Here is a 20,342-nt window from a genome sequence, read left to right as displayed (position 1 = left end):
ATGCAGCAAGGTTATCTTTTTGGAAGAACTTTTGTGTATTTTTTTTTTTCTCCTGTGAGTCAAGGTGCATAAATATACTACTAATTTTTCCAGTAATGAGCTAAATTTCTCGGGTTCATTGTTTTGCGCTTTTGAAAGCAGTATGCACCGGATGTGTGTGAGGCTACTTGCATGTGTTGCCTTCATGGCAAAATTTATTTCTTGTCTACTGCATCTTCTTAGTAGAGTCCCTTAATTTCTCCTCATTTTCCTCTGGCTTCTGTAGCATCGTCTCCATTTGTTCTGTCAGACAGGATATATAGGAAGGTTTTTTCCCATCAGTAACCATTTCTACAGAGTCATCAGGTAATCTTTTAAACCAGCCTTGTGCTTGTAAGTCACAGCACCTTTGTGGTGTTCTGTTGCAGATCAGACTATTAAAGCAACTCATAAAATAAGTACTGAACTTCTTAGGCAGTAACATGCAATATTGGCAAGTAACAGTAAATTATTTAGGCAAATAAGCTCTTGAGAAGCAAATAGTGCTCGTTAGTAACTTGTCTACAGAAGCATCTTAGCACCAACTTGATACTGTGTGATCAGTCCAGAGCACAAAAACTTGTGTTCATTGCTGAAGCCCCACGAGACACGTGTCAGCTGGCCTTGGTCTCTGGCAGGCTGGCAGCTCTTACCTTGCCTTTTTAGTTCTCTCTCTTGATGAGTTTTTTTTTATTGACTTGGATGCTTTCAAGCCCACTTTGAGTGGGAGATGTGACCTGCATTTTTTTTTTAAATTATTATTTTATTATTTATTTAATGCTAGATATTTTTATCCAGGTGCTATTTGTTTCTGAAGAGCTATTCCATCTCAGGTTAAATGATTGGATGAAACTCCTGAGAGTTTGTGTTTCAAAAAAGATGTGTCTTTAACCTCTTTCTCCAGATAGCGTTCTGAAACCTGGGGAAGGCACAGCATGCACTCCACAGTGTTACTTCTGCTGTGGTGGTCGTCTCCCTTCCTGCCATCCCTCCAAGCGTTCTGTGGGCCTGGATTTTCTTCTTCCATGAGTATATTAGAAGCCTTATTCCTTCTTCACACCGTGTGCAGCGTTTTCCACTCTTGCTCAGGAAGGTGGTCCTTTCAAAAGTGTTGGGAGGACACACAAGCAGGAGATGCCGTTTTGCTATGCTGGAAGGCAGTGACAGCTACCAGCAGTTGTTTCTCAAAAATTCAGACGATGTCAGAACTTAAACGCATCTCTATAGCCCTCTAACAAGAAGTGCTTTCTGTGGGGTTTTTTATGTTTACCTTTTGCGTGTTTTCAGTTTTTCTGTGGTTGCTTTTGGAGATTCGTATTGTACGCTCACAGCTGGCAATGTGCAGGGTTAAAATCCTTGTTACAGATGGGGAATGGACTATCAAACTGGATATTAAACTTACTTCTCTCTGCTGACCTTGAAATCATTAAGAAGCTGTGAGCAATTGCTTTTTAATTAAGCAAAATCTCTTTTAAGGTCTATGTTTTTGGTCTTCTAGCAATAATATTTACAGCCACCTTTTTGTTACGTTTTCCTAGCTTAATAGCATCTGTTAATCTAAAAAAAACCAAACCCAACAAACAAACCCAAACTTACTTTAACAGAGCGCTCTGTTCATGAGCTGTGTTGCTGTAAAAGGTGTGCCATAACCCCTGTTATTTCATCGCAGAGTTTGCCTTAAAGTTAGTGCTGGAAACGACTTCATGAAGGCAAGGTTACAGGACAAGTGCACCAGTTGCATGTGCAGCTGCAACCCACTTGATTTTAATGATGTTGAATTTGAACATCATTTTAATGATATACAGAACTGCAAGCTGCAGTTTGGAAGGTTTCATTGAGGATCGGTAGAGCTCCTGTGTTGGCATGAGTTTAGACAGGAGGTACAGGGGGAAAAGGGCGTTCTACTGCTTCTTCCTGTTGAAATGTCCACACAATCTAACAGGAAACGGTCCATTTCTGAACCGTCGTATGGTCTTGTAGAGTAAGTGTGGGGTATTTTTGGTTTTACTAAGTCTGGTGGTTTTCTAAAGTGTTAAGTCTCTTGTTCTTGATTAAATGTAATTTAATTTACCACACAATACTTCAAAAGAGTGAACTTTTCTGGTTTCTGGCTTCATATTTTGAAAAACACAAAATGTTATTTTCACTTAAGATGAATATGCATGGTAGATGTTCCATCTTAGCTTTAATACCAAATATAAGCTTTTGTAACGTATTTTGTGCATAAGGTACAGTTACTGCTTGGTCTAATGGGATTGTGCTTAAGATTTGCTTTTTTTTTCCTTCAAGTTACTGTTATTTTAATTCTATTTTTAAAAATAAAACAGTAAAATAAGACATATTCAGCTTCTTTCCTGGATAATAGTGATATTAATGCAATTTAATAGGTTTATATTGACTAAAAATAAATTTGAGCCTTTGTGAGCTAAAGGTATGTATGATATCTGAAATGGATTATTGTGTGGTTTGTTTTTTTTCCAGGACTATTTCCTTCAGGAGTTCCAGTTGCTTGTTTTCATGACTTTGAGCCTATTTAATGAGAGATGGAGCAGATGGACTGCAAACCCTATCAGCCACTGTCAAAAGTTAAACATGAAGTAGATCTAACTTACACAAGTTCTTCAGATGAAAGTGAAGATGGGGGAAAGCAAAGACAATCTTATGACTCAAGAGAAACTCTGAATGACTATAGTCAAGAGCTAAGACTTAATTATAACAGTCATAGCAGAAAAAGAAAAACCATTGAACAGTCCACGCAAGGTAAATTGTTTTTCTTCTAATTTTGGTTATTACTTTCTGCTTACTTAGTATAAAACAATATTGTGATGTCAGCAGACAAGCAAATGCTTTGTTTTCAAAGGCTTGTAGTGACAACCCACTTTTTACCTATTTTTAACCATACTGTAATATCAGAAATTTAGGAAATATTTTTTTGGAGTAAAATGGCTTTTCTCGTGTGGTGGACTGACTGGTATTCTGGAGACCATCACATGATAGCTATAGATAAATATTTCTTTAGTAGTAGCTACTCTTCTTGCTAATGTTGACTGATTAATTATTTACTGCCATTGCATATGTTGTGTGCATCTTGGTATAAAATCAGCACTGAGGTTGTAGGCTATCTCTGCATGTCCTTACAAAGCCTATGAATGAATTCAAATGCAACAATCTTCTGAAGAAAATTTTTAATCATGTAAAGAACCAAGTCATTTAAAAACTGAAGATAATTAGTGTATTGTAAGAAAAAAGCCAACAGTTAAATTTCTTATTTTAGCCTTTTGCATGATACGGAGAGAAGTCTAGGACAAATATTTGAGAGCTTATGATGGTTGAGCTAAGGTTAGGAAAAAATGTTTGGTTAGAGATAAAAGCTAACGACTAAGACTAAGGAAATGAGCAGAATTTACTGCATTGTTCCCTGACAGACTGCTGCTCGTGGAAACCCACATGCTACATTTAACACACTTTGTACAGAGAAGTAGCTTATCTGTTGCCTTTACCTCTGTCACAAATTTGGGCAGGGAGAATATTTTTAGGAATCAGAGTGCACAACAGAAGCAGCCAGAGTCCTGCCCCCTTAAAGGTAACAGCAACAGGGTTCCGGGGGCACTCCCTGCTCTTGAAGAAGTGGTTAAATTGATCCGTTACAGTATGGCCAGTACTTCTCAGCTAAAAATTTTGGTACTTATTAAAAAAAAAACCCAAAACCACAAAAACCCAAGCAAAAATATGCACACAAAGTAACCTAATTCCTCACCACTCACTTAGAAAAGCCTTCCCCAATTTTTTGAATACTGAAAATTTTTTTTTTTACAAGAAAATAAAAAATCGGCTTTTTGAAGCTGAAAAATTTGTCTCCTCTGTGATAGGTAAATTAATGCAAAAATTAGAATAGCTGTGCTACATAGCTGTTACAGCATTTTTGTTTTTACTGCAGATATTCTGAATCAAGTTACTTCATAATACTGGTGTTGTCTGAAAGTACCTATAATTCATGGGAGAAATAATACCTAGCTGCCAAAGATAGCCTCAATCCAAGTACATATATTCTCTCCAAAGAGTTACAAAACTGCAATATTGGGAAAGAACAGTTATGAATACAGATTTCAACAAAGTATTGTATGGAAAACTTGACTTACATGTTTGATTCTTTATAAATGACTTGATCCTCAACAAGTTATGAGAGTTTGGTTAACTAAGATATGGCTATATTGTAACTGGAGATGGTGTAAATGTATTTGTATATTTACTTAAAGCAACTATCCCGTTACTGGCAACTGTGGCTAACCTCCGCGCTGACCTAGGCCTCTCAAGAGCTCCCTGTTTGCAAAGCTTTGCTGCTACTGGTATTCATGTTAGCGGTAGCATCGCTAGCTTGCACACATATAAAAGGATTGCAATCACTCTATTGTAGGCATAAGAAACCAGCCTGTGTGTCGTATGTTGAATTTATTCTTCCAGAACAGCGCTTCTGAAAGCAATCGCATTAATAATTTTGGAGAAATGGTCAAATTAGTGTGGGTTTCTGCAAGAAGTTGTCAGGCATGAACTTACCTCCCTTATTCAGGACTGGCCTGTTAGGAATCAGATTTATGCTTGTGCAGACCAACAAATATTTTACACTCATGTTGTAGGACGATTTTATTGGAAATACATACCCCAAGATTTGTTCCATTGAAATTAAATTTTATGAGATACTATATGAATTTGCAGATCTTCTGTTTTACAAGCATCAGTATTTTTCTTCTTAGAAGCAATACAATCTTGTACTGGTTCAAACTGCAATTCGAGGCTAGATTTCCATGATCTTAGAAAATCACTTAAGCCTATACAGTAGTTTGTCAATATGCAGGGCAGCACTTAAATGCTTGCTCACCTCTAGGCACCTTCTTTCCTGAATTGTCTAGGTCAGTATATTATTATTTAATATAAACTGCTTGCTTTATTGTATTATTGAGCATAAAAGTGTTTTTAAAAACATATATTTGTGTACTGGTTTGTGAGGATGGAGTTGAGCTTTGCTTGTTGTGCTAGAAATCATAGTTTTCTTCTGTGACAAATTCAGTTTGGTATCACTGAGTTAGTAATTGCACTGCTAAGTATATCTGTTTGGCTTCCCGGGAATTCATCCCCACATCTTTCTAGTGATTTAAATCACATAGTTTTCCTCTGCCACAAATTGAACGTAAACATTTGGCCTGGCAAGAAACACAGATTTGAAATATAAAACTGATTGAGCTCAAAATTCAAACAAGAGCAAAAATACTTTTTCAAGCCGAATGTAAAATTTCAGACTTCAGCCAGAGTTTGATTTGATTGCAGTTCTAGCGTGTTATTTCCAAAAGGACACCAGGTTTCATGGTACGGGGCCTGGGAGCTGGAGGGTTCTTGGTGATTCTTGGTAGTTGCTCAGTCAGTATAAGAAATAAATCAGGTTCAGTTTTAGACTCTGAATCTGGCTTGAATTCATAAAACTGTAGATGGAATTTGTTTTAAATCCATTCTTTTCTAAAATTCCTCAGCAGAATCATTATAAAAAGTTTTTCTCATGATTGGCGCATCTTTGGAAAGTGGAAAAAAACCCCAATAAAACAAAAAAACAAAAACCAAAACCCAACCCAACCCCAAAAACCAAACCAAAAAGCATCCCCACCAAACCCAGAAATCCCACAGCGCCCTTTTCAAAGAGGATTGCTCTGCAAGGAGAGTGCTGTACAATGTCGTTGCTTTAGACTATTGCATAAAAAGTTTCTACAAATTAAAGCTAAAGAGGCATCCGTAGTCGTTTCCCCAGGTAGTGACATAATATTCTTCTCCAGCTACAACTGCAGTAGTACCCTGTACTTAATGTGATGAGTTAATGGATTGCACAGCGAGGATAAATCCATGAACTTCATCCACGAAAGGTGTGAGAATAGATGAGAAAACAGACACATAGTACAGTCACGAATGAAGTGATAATGATGAAGGGTGAGATAGCAATCAAATGAGCTCTAATGATGGAATGTGAGAAGAAAATTGTTTCAGAATAAAAAAAAATAATAGAAGCTTATAACAGGAACAAGTGTAGGGATATCTGTACTGATCTAGTTAGTTTGGTGAAAAGAATCACCAATTTAGATGTTTATGGAAACTGGAAGAATGTATATTGGCTACTTAAGCATGGTAGGTTATATAAATTAGGCTGGGCGGTCATCTGAATTTAGTAAATAGCTTCAGAGTAAAATGTGATTTCTTGCTTAAAATACTGATATATCTCAGCAATTTATGTGAAGTTTTTTTGTTATGAGCAGTTTGAGTATTGTTACTGTCAATATTGAGGATTTATTTCTATGAAAAGTTTCAATTGAAATCTGAGATTATGTAAAATCATTACATGTGGGTGTTTATGTGTTTGCATATGTAGACAATCTGTATAAACCAGAACTCTTCATGGCATGAACTCAAAGGAAACATTTTCAGAATTTTCAAATATATCCTACAGTATTGAATAGCACTGTTAGCATTTTACAAAACATTTTTTGTGTCAGTTTTATTTGAAAGGCCATATGAATTTGCAAATTACAAAAATTTTTGGCAGATATCATCAGAAATATTGTTCTTGCTAGGAAAGGCATTGATGGACCTGGCTACGAGGAAAAAGGTTCTCGTAGTTGTACCATACTTAGATTGCATTTCTAGCTTATCTGTGACATGTTTATATCATTAGACCTGTTTTCTTCCAGTTTTCGCTGTTTCCACCAAAGTAAATATGAAAGGAGCTGTACTCTACAAATACTGGCAGTACAAAAAAGCTTTATGGCTTTTAGGTTAATTATAGATTTGTAGAAAACAGTAGTTTAGAGGAATGAATTCCTGATAGGATAAGCATCTGGGATTGAGTCATTGGCATGATAAAGGTTATTGATCGTTCACAATATCAGTGTGTGGCGGTAAATTTCTGGTTAGACAAACGTGTATTTCCTGGCAAAATAAATATATTGAACTTCATTATGGGCAAGGCAAACTGGAGTTATTGCTAGCAGGAGGATCCAATAGCAAATATTTTCTGGTAGATCTGTCTGAAAAAATCAGCATTTCTAGTATTCTAGGAAATGATATTTTAGAGTGCTCCGCAAAGAATTGACCTTTTCCGCTTTTAGCGCAAGAAGCAAGAAAAACTTTTTTGTAGGACAAAAGCTGCAGATTGGTAACATATTCAATGTTTTTTTGAGAAGGTATATAAAATTGTCTTCAGGAGCAATAGGTAAACAGATCCAGCTAAATGTTCAAAATCTTCCTTGAACGAACTCCGTTGGCTTCATGAAGAAGCCTGGGTCACAACGTAAGAAAGCTGTGCTCTTCAGCCCAAGGCCGCTTCTGTTTCATCCTTGATTTTTTTAGGTTACTGTAGCCATCCGATTCTCATTTTTCCCTCTGTTACGTTCTAGATCTGGTGAGGATATGTAGGCAATAGAAATGTTCCAGTGCTGAAAAGCACTTTCTCTCCTTAGAAAGGAAAAACTACATATGGGGTGCAGAAATTGCCTGTCTGTTTTGCTATGCTTTAAAGTTTAGCAAATTTAAACTTACCAGGAAGGAAGATTTAAACACATGCAACTGTTAACATCGTACGACCAGTCAAAAACAGTTTCACTTATCATCAGAGACATAAATATAAGGCATGCTGACAAGCACTGGTAGGAAAATGTCCTGTCAGGAAAATGTCATGGTGGGTTTTTGTCATCTGTGAAGTAGCAAAAGCTTTTTACATAATAGCCATATTCTCCTCTGATTTCAGAATTATGTAAATCCATTCAGGGCAGCAGATCTGCTCTGTGTCTGTACCATGGAGAGTTGAATTTGGGCTGTATGTAGCATGTGCTCTTTGTTTCAAGTACTTTAAATGACATGTAAAGGTAAATAAGCCAATTTTTATTAGCGTCTCCCCTTAATCTGTTACATATAACACTAGAATAATACTATTAACATACCACAAGTTTGAGGTCTTGTGAGCCCTCCTGGAGAAAATTATGCCAACAAGAGTGGCTGTGACTTTCATTGTTTTAATAGAGATTTGGAGCATTTATATGGGGCAGTTGAGGACCCTGTGCTTTTAAACTTCCACAAAGAGCAGTTAATGAACGGAAAAATTTTATCAGGGAGCATCCCCAAACTCTTGTTGATATTAAGAAGGTAGAACTCGAGTGCTGTCAGTGCTAACCTGGTGGTCGATGCAATAGCGTAGAACAGTTCAATACAGCTCTTACCTGCTCATTCATATTTTGGAGCCCTTACCAGTAGTCTTCATGTGATAAAGACTCTCAAAATAAAGAATATTATAATGGCTGTTTATTGAACTGTAAACAGGACATGGTAAAATGCATTTTTTATGTTTGCAGCTGGAGGGAAGATCATTAGTCTTAAAAAGGACAAGGAAAAATGTAAAATGAAAAGTCTTTCTTAAAAGAGCTACTGTTATGCGGGCTTTTAGAAAGGTGGTAGTTTTGAACTCTTCAGCTGGGTAGTTATTTACTTTTCTTGTTCCCAGTGGGTTTTTTATGGTGAGATTTGTGGATTAATGAAGAATGGGATTTTTTTTTTCTTTAACCTTTAAGCTGCGTAATTTGATTAGAGCTGTGTATCAAGTTGTTGTGGAAGGTGATTGTAGCGCGGTGGAATGAAACATTCCTGAGTTCTTGAAGAGGAAATTAGGAACAGGCTGATTACAAAGGAAACCAATTATTTTTGCAAGTACTTTCTTGAAATTCTGTAATTTAAGGAAGAAAATACAAAACCAAGATAGAAGACTTCTGGTAACATGCTATTACTAGATAGGGCTTTATCAAAACTGTTGAGGTATTTTCATAGAATCATGGACTGGTTTGGGTTGGAAGGGACCTTAAAGCCCATCTAGCTCCAACCCCCTGCCATGGGCAGGGACACCCTCCACTAGACCAGGTTTCCCAAAGCCCCATCCAGCCTGGCCTTGAACACTGCCAGGGAGGGGGCATCCACAGCTTCTCTGGGCAACCTGTGCCAGTGCCTCACCGCCCTCACAGTAAAGCATTTCTTCCTAATATCTAATCTCAATCTCTTCTCCTTCTGTTTAAAGCCATTCCCCCTCATCCTGTCACTCGATGCCCTTGTAAACAGTTCCTCTCCAGCTTTCCTGTAGGCCCCTTTAGGTACTGGAAGGCTGCTACAAGGACCAACAGAGATGTTAAACACCACCAGTCCCAATACCGACCCCTGAGGAAAGCCACTCTTTTTGTATTATTAGAATCTTTTTTCACTTGTTTGCAAATGCCAGACATTTAAATTTTAGACTTTTCATGTTGTGTACAACATTATTTTGCTAATTTTAGAAAATCTTCTGAGAACTTAATTTAAGCATGTTTTGTACCTGCATACATTAGAGCAGGGACTTAAAGCATAGTGAAGAAGTGATGCCTGTGTGGGGACACACAATATATCCCCCACACCATCCCGTGAAAGGGACTCAGCTTTCAGTACAGGGTTGCTTTAAAGATCCTTCAGATTTCAGGGCTGTATACCAGCGGAAGGAAGCGATAGCTAATAAGCTCCATCCCCTGCTGCTGTATGTTACACCATCTGGTCTGAGTGTTTGAGCTTCATGTTGTCCAAAAAATATTACATATGAGGCAGAGTAAAAGACGTCTCGCTCCTAAAGCTTTAGTGCGTTGTCTCCTCCTGTATTCCCTTGCAGAAATAGGGGTTCCTGGTGTTCTGTGCTTTGTCTGGCTAGTTGTTTTCTAATCATGGTGATGTTACTGTCTCCCAGAGAAAAACAGTGCGATGAGAAGTTCCCTGTGGCTTCCTGGACTCCAGCCTTCTCCTCTATGTGGGGAGTATCTACAAACTCCAAGGAGAGGAAGAGCTGCACTTAGATTCAGACCCCCTCTGGATATTCTTTTTTGATTTGCCAAGTAATTGGAAATTTCTCTCCTTGGAATAACTGGGGTGAGGAAACTGTAGGTTTGTGGCTTCATTTCAAACCACACGGAGGGAATACTTTTCTTGCCCCTCATCAAACCAAAATACACGAGCGAACTGAATGGGAAGAGACTCTTTCCCCACGGGGCTGAAGTGAGTTCTCCCTTCCTAGATCACAACTGTGTTGGAAAAGCTCGTAACCTGCCGTCACCATTCTTGTAATGCTTCTTCCAATCTTACAATATCTGCCATCATCTCAGTCAAAAAAATGCCTTGTATGATCAAAAATAGTTTCGTTCTCATAAGTAATTCTTTTGATTTAAAAAGTGAATATCGAGAGAATGGAAAAGTCAGGAAGAAAAATACTGAGAAAGGAAATAACTTAGAGAAGGATCACAGTGCGTTTCCAATCCCCTGCTAACAAATCTCAACTAAGAAATGAAAAAAAAACATTCTCCAAATGTTACACAAGCTTAACAATCCATTTGTCAGTGTACAGCTACAAACGACTATCCTAATTTCCATTCTTTTCTCTGAATCACCAGTTTTACATGGTATGAAATGCCAGAAATCATAGAAATAAAAATCAGAAGGGGAGAGTAACCCAGCCAGTGTAATAGAAACCGAGATACAGCAATCCTTACAGTAACCTGTGCCCAATAGTAAAGGAGTATCTCCAGCAGAGGCTTGAACTTTTGATTTGATGTTTTGGAATTCTGTCATAGCCTGAAATTGTATCTGTAAAATGTTCTTACTATATTAATAGAGCTTCTTCATATAACACTTAAAAGTGCCCAAGATCTGTTGTAAGTTAAAACCAAGATATGAACAAACATCAAGACCGAGTGATGGAGCGAGTGTTACGGGACGTGGGAACCAGTGAACGGCTCTGCGCTTGTCCCACAAACCATTTTGACATACGTACTCTTGCTGTGTCTTTTATGTCACTCTTCTTGAAACAGAGAAGAGCTGTCTTATTTTCTGGACCTGGAAATCTGGTTTGCTTGTCTTCATTTACAGAGCAGATGCTGAAACAAAATAACATTTCTTCCCAGGGTTTCTCAATTATGTATCCGTCAGAAGATTTTGTACCTCTCGAAAGAAAGAACTGTCAAGAAGTAGCGCAGTGAGTTGATGACATTGCTGCGTATCTGGATAAGCAGCAGGGTGGGTGTATCCGAACTCATTTAGAGCTTGAATTAGTTTTTCTTTTGAGTGAGACTCAAATACTTCTCAGCTTAGTTCTATAGGTATTTATGTGAAATAAATTGTGAATGTGATTTAAAATCTAAGGTTCTCTTTTCAAAGTTTCAGTTTTATTGGACGCCACTCAAAAATCAGTTTCCTGCTGACTGTCACTCATTAGGAATGCTTTGCAAGTGGATGAAGTATCTTTAGCTCAGATGGAAAAAACAGCATGGAAGGAATAAGGTGATGTTTAACACCAGCAGACCGATTCTTTCACCACCCCCACCTCCCCCCCCCGAGCACCAGTTGTGTAACAAAACAGCGAATACTGCGTAAGGCCGATAGAGTCACTTCCAGCTGTAACCTCAGGTAAAATAGTCTGAGGACCTAGAAAAGTCACGTATCAAAATATAAACAGTTGCTGTGACAATCACCAAGAGATTATGAAGCCAGCGAATTCAAATGATACTATTAACACGGTGACTAATGAGACAGGAATGTTGAGTTTTGTAAAATTTTGGAAAGATTAACTGTGCTTTATTCAGTATTAATGTACTGGAATTCATAACTCCTACAGAAGTTGCATCAGTAAGAAAGAGCGTTAGCAAGTAGAATGTCTTAAATATTGTGCTCAGAAATGGGCTGTTACAGAAGTCCTGGTCTTTTTTTCTGATAACTGGAAATGGTGGTATCTGAAAAGCTAGCTTCAGCGTTGCCATCGACTTAATTGACATAAGGTGCTGAGCTTCGCATGTTAATTTTTGAACTGCCAAGACAAACCCAATCGTGGGACCGTTACCATGCAACAGAGAGCTGCAGAGGACGCTGTTAGGAGCTGAAGAGAAGCAGCATCAGGTTGTGCTGTCCACGGCCCCTGGAAGCGGGACAAAGCCGCCCTTCCTGCAGATCTGGTTGTGGAGAAGAACTTGGACCTCCCTGCTGTTAGCACTTTCTTAGCGCAGAAGTGTAGTGTGAACTGTGTAGAGCTTTCCTTGCAAAGACACTAAATGGGAGGTGCTGTATTTCATGATTCAGCCATTGTTTACATCACTTTACAAGTAAGGCGCTTTTCCTGTAGCTAAAATAATAGACAACGTGTAATAAAGAAGAGTGAATCAACTTTAAAAACCTAGAGATGCTCAAGGTTATTCCACTTTCCTGTAGATGGCATTTCTAAACATCGCAAGGCATACATAATGGGACCACGTGAACGTGCTCCCACTGCTTTTTGGACGAGCAGTGAGGCAATAGAAGTGGCCAGCTAGTGAGGGGTGGAATATAATCAATCCTCACGCTTACAAAAATATGTAGTTTGCTGTTAGGAGGCTACAGTAGAAGGGAAAATAATGTAATCTTAAACGTTGAGAAAAATTAATTGCAGATTCATGAACTGTTCTGCAAAACTTCTCTTAATAAAATTGATTTTAGTTAAGCTAACTGAGGTTAATCTATTTTTATCTGGTTTTTACATTTATTTGAATTTTAGTTCACCCACTGAATGGAAATTCTTTATTCACTGGATTTGCCACACTCTTTCTCACTAATTCATGTATAATTTAAGATTACTTCCATTCAAACAAATGAAGATGCATTGGTCTAAAGGAGACCTGAATAAGGGAATAAATGGCCCCCAGCGTGCTTAAACTACCTGATTTATCGGTGGGTTTTATTTAAGCTTTCTAACAGTTCTCCAGTGTTGATGGTTTTGGCTTCTGGGTACAGGTGTATGATTCCTATGGACAACAACAGGAGCGGCAAAATATTTGCCAGAAATTCTTAAGGCTCCCTTGCTTCTAACTATTTTAATAGGATGAAAGTGATTGGTGTTTAGATGTACATAAAAACTTGAGTTCCTCTTCATTTTAAATTACAGAGCACAGATTATTCACGTATGATTTTGTTAAGAGCATAATGTAATACAATGTATCCTAGAAGTAGATTTTGTTGTGTGTAAAAGTTATGGAAATGCAGATAACATCGTAAGTGATCATTTATGGCTATGTTAATTTCTTAATTAATTTCTTAGTCATAATTTTTTTTCCTAGGTCTTAAAAATGGAAGCTCACTTGTGCTTTCTTAATTGATTAACTGTAGAATTTTGTACTTCTGGCATCATGCAAGAGGCTTGCATGATTTACTTCAATATTGTTCACGAGAGAGGTAAATAATAAAAGTAAGCATTCATGATAACTAGAAACACAATTAACAACCCTAGTGCAGAAAATATGTATTTTTCTTTTTTCAGATTTTTTTGTGGCCTGTGAAACTTGCCTGCACTTTTCTTAGGGATGAAAGTTTTTAAATTCCGATAAAATAGCAACTTCAAATATTGTTAAAATATTTGCACCCAATTCAATTTGAACATATCAAACTTTTTCCTTCTTTTTAAACAGTTGCATGAAATTAATGATTTCTGCAAGCTTGATCTCTTTATTTCACCATCTATTGAAGAAAAACTAGTCTGTAACTTCTTATACTGCTGTAATCAAGAAAAGAGAACTTTCTAATATTTTTATAAAAATCATATCAGAACACTGATTATGTGGTCAACTGTAATGTAATTTTGGGACATACTTTTTAATCCTTCCTAGTAATGAAATTAAAGAAATTGATTGCTGATTTTTAGTAGAAATCAAAGGATTGTATATTGTGCTACATAAAATCACTTATTCTCTTCAGCTGGAGGCAGGAATTAATTTTAAAACTTCTCAATAATGTTTTCATTTTGTTATTTCTGTGGGAGTTTTCATATTCATTACTATAGATGTGCGTATAAATAGAGAAGGATATGCGTGTAGTATTGACATAGTACAATAGAAGTTCTACCTGTATTACTTTAAGGCGCAATCTTGTACCCTAACCTGTTTAGTCCAGAAAAATAGCCAGGATTTTTTTTTTTTTGAGATTTCATTGTACGTATGGAGATGCAGAATACTACAGAAAATGCAGAAATCAGAAGTATGTGCACACACATGCTAACTTTGGACCAGTTTGGGGTTTTTCTTTGCAATTGGAGTCAGTTACTAAGAGTTTAACTAGATAAATATTAGAAATGTTGTCTAAAAGTTGTCCCCAGAGATATTCCCCTGTGCTGCTTGTAAAATGTGTTAGTAATTTCCTCCCGACGTGGTTGCTTTTCTTATTGAGTACTTAGGAACAGATTACAAGATTCGTTTATCTTTGGCTCTCTGGAAGGAAATACAGAATTCATGAAAAGAAAGTCATGGTGTGAAAAAAATCCTTGTATTTCAATTGAGAAAGGAAAAAAGGAAATTATTTGCCTGTTCTTACTGGATAAATCTTCATTCATGTGAGCATATCTGGGATGACCATCTTGTCTGTTACCTGCTGTAAAAACGACGATGAACACGCAGTACCTATCTGCATTGACAGCACTCCTCCGCCCGTCGTGACTGCCATCACATAAAGACTATCCTTGTTCCTTTAGCTGTATTTCTTTTCTCCTCCCATGTCTCCAACTCTTCTGAATCAGTTCTATACCCAGTAAGATTTAGTGAGTTCTAAATAAAATGAAATGAGCAAAAGAGTAATAAATTTACTGGAGTACCTGTTTGCATGATCCAATGAAGCACAATGCAGTTAATGTCGGAACACATTCCACTTGTGTCTGTGAGGACGGACAGAGCTTACCCCTCTCCTGGCCAGTTAGCACAGGCAAAACTTTCAGCGTTATACTACTACTGCGGGTAAAGCTAACTCCTAATATACTAACCTAGGCATCGTTATTCAGGAACGCATCGTGCCAAGACGATATTTTGATATGCTGCTTGATGGTTTTCATTGCTTCCTCAACATTGAAATTTAGTTTGAGGAATTTTCTAAGATACTTTGGGGGTTTTGTTGATCTTCTTAAAAATGCATTTCTCAATGATTAAATTCCTTAATAAATTAGTGCATTAATTTTTATGGGTTTGGGTTTTTTTAGTCTTAAGACTTAACTATCTGACAAGCAGTTTCGTATTTTGCTTTGGCCTTTGGATTAAGACTATTTCTTTTCTGTAGAATATTTCTGTGAAGATAGGGGAGAAAATTAATTTTATATACTGCTTATGGATAAAAATATGAAAAACACAGGTCTGTTTTTAATACTAACTCTGTATGCAATCAGTCCTCTGACTTCACTAGTCATACTACTGTAAATTAGATAATAATCTTTTTTGTCTTTAACAACAAAGTAGTACATTACAAATTACGTATTGTAGCATGTGTCAATATATAACCTTGAGTAGTGTTATGTCAGAAGTGTATAATTAGTGGTTTTGGAAAGGAAATATTTGTAGGATGTATTTGGTTGGTTTGGTTTGCATACAGGTTCTCAAAGGATTAATCGAGCTGTTGATTCTAGGGATACAGTTCTTCCTGGTATCAGTGAGAATTATGCTTATAGGTGTGACGTGAGTTTAAGCTGATATTCTGGTAGTGATTACTTAATGTTTGCAATTAATTGTAGGCCATTGATCTGTAGAGTTTAGGTGTTCGGGGAGAAGGATGCTGATAGTTTGCTTTTATTCTGTGCTTAGAAAATGAATCTACTGTCAGAAAACTTTTAATAAACCAAACCAAGAAACCCAAAACCAAAAAGCCACAACGTACAGAATTATTTGTCCATCTTTGTCCTAGCTGCTGGATCAAACTTTTGAAGATCTCATTAATGCATGTTTTTCAACTATCTCTTGGTTCCTCCCCACACTTTTACTACTTTAATGGTACTATCCAGTAGTGAAGTTTGGGTTGCTTCCCAGGGATGGCACAGGGACAGGAGATCAGTGACAGCTCTGGTCACCTGGCTGGACCACACCTGCCGTCCCTCTGACTCTAGAGCAGTCATACAGATGGTGCTACACTGCGTGTACCTTTACCACTGCCTTTAATTACTGCTACTCACTTAAATACTGCAGGTTTGCAGTTTAGGGTTGCCACAGCTTCACTCTGTGCTGTGTTGGAGCCAGAAGATGTAGGTAGTGTTGCCTTTTTCCTCCTCTCTCTGTTCTCAAGTCTCTGTTACCCCATATAGCTGTTCAACTCATTTTTGGTCATGAAAGGAAAGGTCCTTCAAAATAGTCCAGTCTGCTTTCTCCATTGCTCTTTTGAAAAACATTTGAGGACTTCTGGCACGCAAGCATTGTCTTTTAGGTTTTTATTTTCCCAGTTGATGACATCTTTTTTTTTTTTTTTAAAAAAAAAGCAAGTCATAAATAAAGTTACTCTCCTACTTTAGTCCCTGTGGTGGCTGTTGTGCTTATGGGTCGGTTGCCAGATGTTCACTTCAACTAGCCGGAGGTTTGTGCCACTAGCAAAGAAACTGGCAGAGACAGACTGTACCTTTTGAAATGGCTGCCTCTGAAAAATTTTATTACTCTGAGTAAGCAAGATGTTCTCTGACAGGAAAAGATTTTGGAGTTGTGGAGAAAAGGAAGGGGAGGCATTGGATACCTCAGTGTTATTTACTTCTTGCAGAAATAATAGCAGTAATGTATTTATTGGAGTAGGGCTGAGCATACCTTCAGGGATATAAAAGCTTATTTAGCTAATTTTCAGCTTTGTATTTAGAAACTAGCATAGGGGATATAGGTCTGCCTACTGCAGGCTGTTTCTCCAGTTCATGAATTCCTGGCACTCATCTGGGTGTCACACAGCTGCACTAGACCTTAGTACAAAGTGAACCATGTCTGCTTTGGCCAACTTCTCCCTAGCATTATTCCACTCTCCAGTGAAGTATTATTCAGCCTTGAATTCACCCATGTGATGAATATTCATTTCACAGATAATTATCATCATCCCTGAACAGCTCCATTCAAATAACCCAAACTTCTCGTACCACCTATCATTTCTGTCACTGTTTTGGCAGCGTGAAGCTTACGGTTCTTCATGCTTTAATAATGCTCCATCATCTGTGGTATCCGATTTGGGTCAAATGGCCATGATGAGGGTTAGAAAACTCTTCCTTTACACAATGTTTGATGTTTTAGGGAAAAGAAGAGGCACCTGCCATTTTTCTTACCCTGTGCTGCCTTAAATCCCCCATGTGAATGTGAGCTAACAGCACAGTGGACACAAACAAGGTGATGCTTTCCTCTAACGTGGTGCTCCAATTTAAATATCTGTTGTGGTCAATTGAGTGTTCAGACATTATATTTCAGTATTTTCAAGTTGTTCTCAAGGATTGCAGTTACTAAAATGTCAGTCCTTACACTGACTATGGGAATGGATTTATCTAGACTGTCATTTGAGTGGAATAATGTAGCTAGCAAGTACCTACATTTCAGTTTAATTTTATGATCTTTTTAGAAGAATTATGTGCATAAAATATATTTTAATGGCTAATAAGTCCTACTAAAGGGGAAAAAAGGAACATAAAGGCTGTTATCTTTCTTTTGTGTAAATATTATTGTTAAAATGAATAAAAGTGCTAAATAAAAAGTAGCTGCAAGAACAGTGGTAAGAGATCAGTCAGTGTCTGAAGTGGTTCGAGTTCAGTAGCAGATTCTTTGCAAGTGAGGTATTTATGACTTGATATCTTTGGCAAGATTCAACACAATTTTACAGTGTTCCTATCATTATTCTGCAAAAATTAGCCTCAAAACACGCTTAACAAATCTACCTAGCATAATTTCAGCAAACTAGTGTAAGCGAGAAGACAGCTGTATTAAAGAGGAAAATATTGACTTGTGAAATTTTCTGGCCAGTATCTCTTAATTTTTTCAGTAGCAGTGCATCAACAGGCTGCGTCTCATTCCGTGTTTTCAGTCCTGGTGTCCATCCATTCATTCCTTGCTCTTCAGACATTCCTCTTTTGGAATTGCAATGAACCAGGGAGCTGTGGGAAGGGGACAGCAAGGAGGGATGTACATACTCTTCTGAATGTGTGTGGTGTTGACAAGACGGTTCAAATAAATACTTTCTATTAGCCTGGTGAAAATGGTTCTTTCTCCTGTGTTCACTTTTTCATTGCTACACGGCAGCTCACTGTTCATCCTTCTTGGTTTTGAGTCATCCTCATGCTCAAACCCACTAAGTCCAAGCCCTTCCTTCCCTCCATCCGCCTCCACTGGGAGGTCTATCATTAAAACCGTCTGCTCCTAATTCAGTGCTCAGTTCTTCATGTGTTTACCGAAATAGGAATCGGAGTGGTTCATAAGAGCTCTGTCTGATTAGAGTCAAGTCAGAGAGGATCTTGCTATGTTTTTAGAGAGAAGTGATTTAAGCTCCTACAAACAAATGTTGTGGGGCTTTTTCCACTCATAACCACTTCTGGATGTGCTGCTCGCATCCTTTGCCAGTTCTCTTGATCAGCTGTGCTGTTTATTTCCCATTTGCTCTGTCACTGCTGTGTCTAATATCGGACACAGTACGAGATGGTGCAGCTCAGGAAATGGTGGAACAGCTGGTAGGGAAATGAGACAATACCAAATGGTGGATAATACGAATAAACGCAAAACCCACACGTGACTTGTACCCTATGGGGGAACTGTTTCTGGTGAAGACTTTGAACTCAGCAGGTTTGCATGAAACAAATTTAATAGGAAAAAACAATGGAAAAGAGCTTTCAAGTCTGTTTAAAACATAAAGCTGTCTGCTACAAGAAACCTTTGCACAAAAGGATATTTACACATTTCCTTTTTATTTTTTAACTGAAAACAATTCCTTACATCACTGGATATTAGCTTGTATTTTTTTTCTGATACATTTTTTTCCCCCCTGTAAAATGGTTAACATTGAGGGGAAGAATAGATACCAATTTCTGTAGACTGTCACAAAGTCTCTCTAGACTGCAGCTTGTCACAAAGGGAATTTGTTATATGAGTTAAGACTGTGAAGTTTATGGTGACATGTTTTTACTCTTTTTGTTTTGTTTTCCCCCTCCTTAATATAGTGAGTGTAGGTGTGAACTGTGGTTTTCAGTATATGAAACAGTTGCTGCTATGGTCCTTCCAGAACAGCTAACAGTAGAGCTAAAGTGTATTTTTTATAGAGTAAAACCAAAAGAATTGAGACGCTTAATGCTCCTTAGGTACCCAGCATGATTCAGAACCGCTCGGGTGCAGGATAGGGCCCTCTTCTTCCTGTCAAACCGCCTGTCTCTGTGCTGTGCATTAAAGCACATCAAGGTTGTCTAAAACAAACGTATATTTCTTCTTTCCCTGGTTAGCTGTGGCCTTAGTGTTTGAATTTATGTCTGCACAGATTCTTTTAGCAGTATATATAAATGTCTTTGAAGATGGTTTAATACACAGTTGCTCTCATTTCTGCTTGAATCTGGTATTTCCCTGGAGTCTCTGTTTTGAGTGCTTTCTCCCTTATGTGTCCCTTTTCTGATCATGGCTTAATTACATTTTAAGTGCCTTCTGTGTTCCTGTCTCCACCACCTCAATTAGTTCACCTCCAACTGTGTGAATTTTTTAATAAGGAGGCACAAAGTATTTCCAGCAATGCAGCTGGAATATGACACAACAAGCTTTGCTTATCTGCCTATGGCAAGCTTTCCTTCAGGGCATGGAAGAGTTTCCAGGGCTGCCGTAGGCTGATCTGTTAGTGCCCTTTTGGTTTGATTTGTTTTCTTTGGGTTAGAGTACTCTCAGCTGCAGTGGAGGCTCGTAACTTTGACTTTTCCCAAGCGTCATTGATCAAGCAGCTTCATAGAACCAAGAATTATGGTGAGCTCACAGGCTTTCAGTTGCCCACTGCTGCAGAATGCAAGGTATGTTAGCTAGGAAGAAGGCTGCCAGGGTGTATCTTCAATTCTACAAATAAAATGTCTCAAAGGGCCATGCTGGAAAACTTTAGAAGCAATGTTTATGGGGCATGCGAATACAGTGGGTAATTTCTCCTGTGTTTTTCAGTCTGTTAAGATCCAAACAAATTATTTCATTTTTCTAATTTCCTTTTTCAGGATTTGTCTAAAAAGTTGTTAACAATTTCTAGCTATCTCATGGTAGGTATTCAGCCTCCCAACCATCCTTATGCACATTAGCAATACAAATATATCCATTTATTTGATGATGAAGGGGATTTGGTTTTAGTTGTGGATAGTAAACATTACTTGTGATTTGCATTAGAAAGAGCAGGTGCCTGCCTGCTAATTTTCAAAGGCGAGCAGTCACATTTTAATGCTTACAAGTCAGTGCCTTGTTATTTCCCAGGTATCAATTATATGGCTGTGTCTGTGTGAAAGATAAAAA

At 37.8% G+C, this 20,342-nt stretch overlaps 1 protein-coding gene across 2 annotated transcripts in view; it reads left to right on the top strand.

The window, feature by feature from the left end:
• TENM1 (teneurin transmembrane protein 1) overlaps positions 1-20,342 on the top strand; it is a 337,672-nt gene that overhangs the window by 86,233 nt on the left and 231,097 nt on the right. For both annotated transcript variants that reach the window (XM_075763591.1, XM_075763590.1), the window contains exon 2: positions 2,500-2,778. In XM_075763591.1, the coding sequence (XP_075619706.1) occupies positions 2,562-2,778 (217 nt within the window). In that variant the 5' untranslated portion in view covers positions 2,500-2,561. The remainder of the gene's footprint in view (positions 1-2,499; positions 2,779-20,342) is intronic.

This window comes from Balearica regulorum, chromosome 11 (genome assembly GCF_011004875.1).
Source record: "Balearica regulorum gibbericeps isolate bBalReg1 chromosome 11, bBalReg1.pri, whole genome shotgun sequence".
NCBI lineage: Eukaryota > Metazoa > Chordata > Aves > Gruiformes > Gruidae > Balearica > Balearica regulorum.
This window is presented reverse-complemented; position numbering and strand designations above follow the sequence as displayed.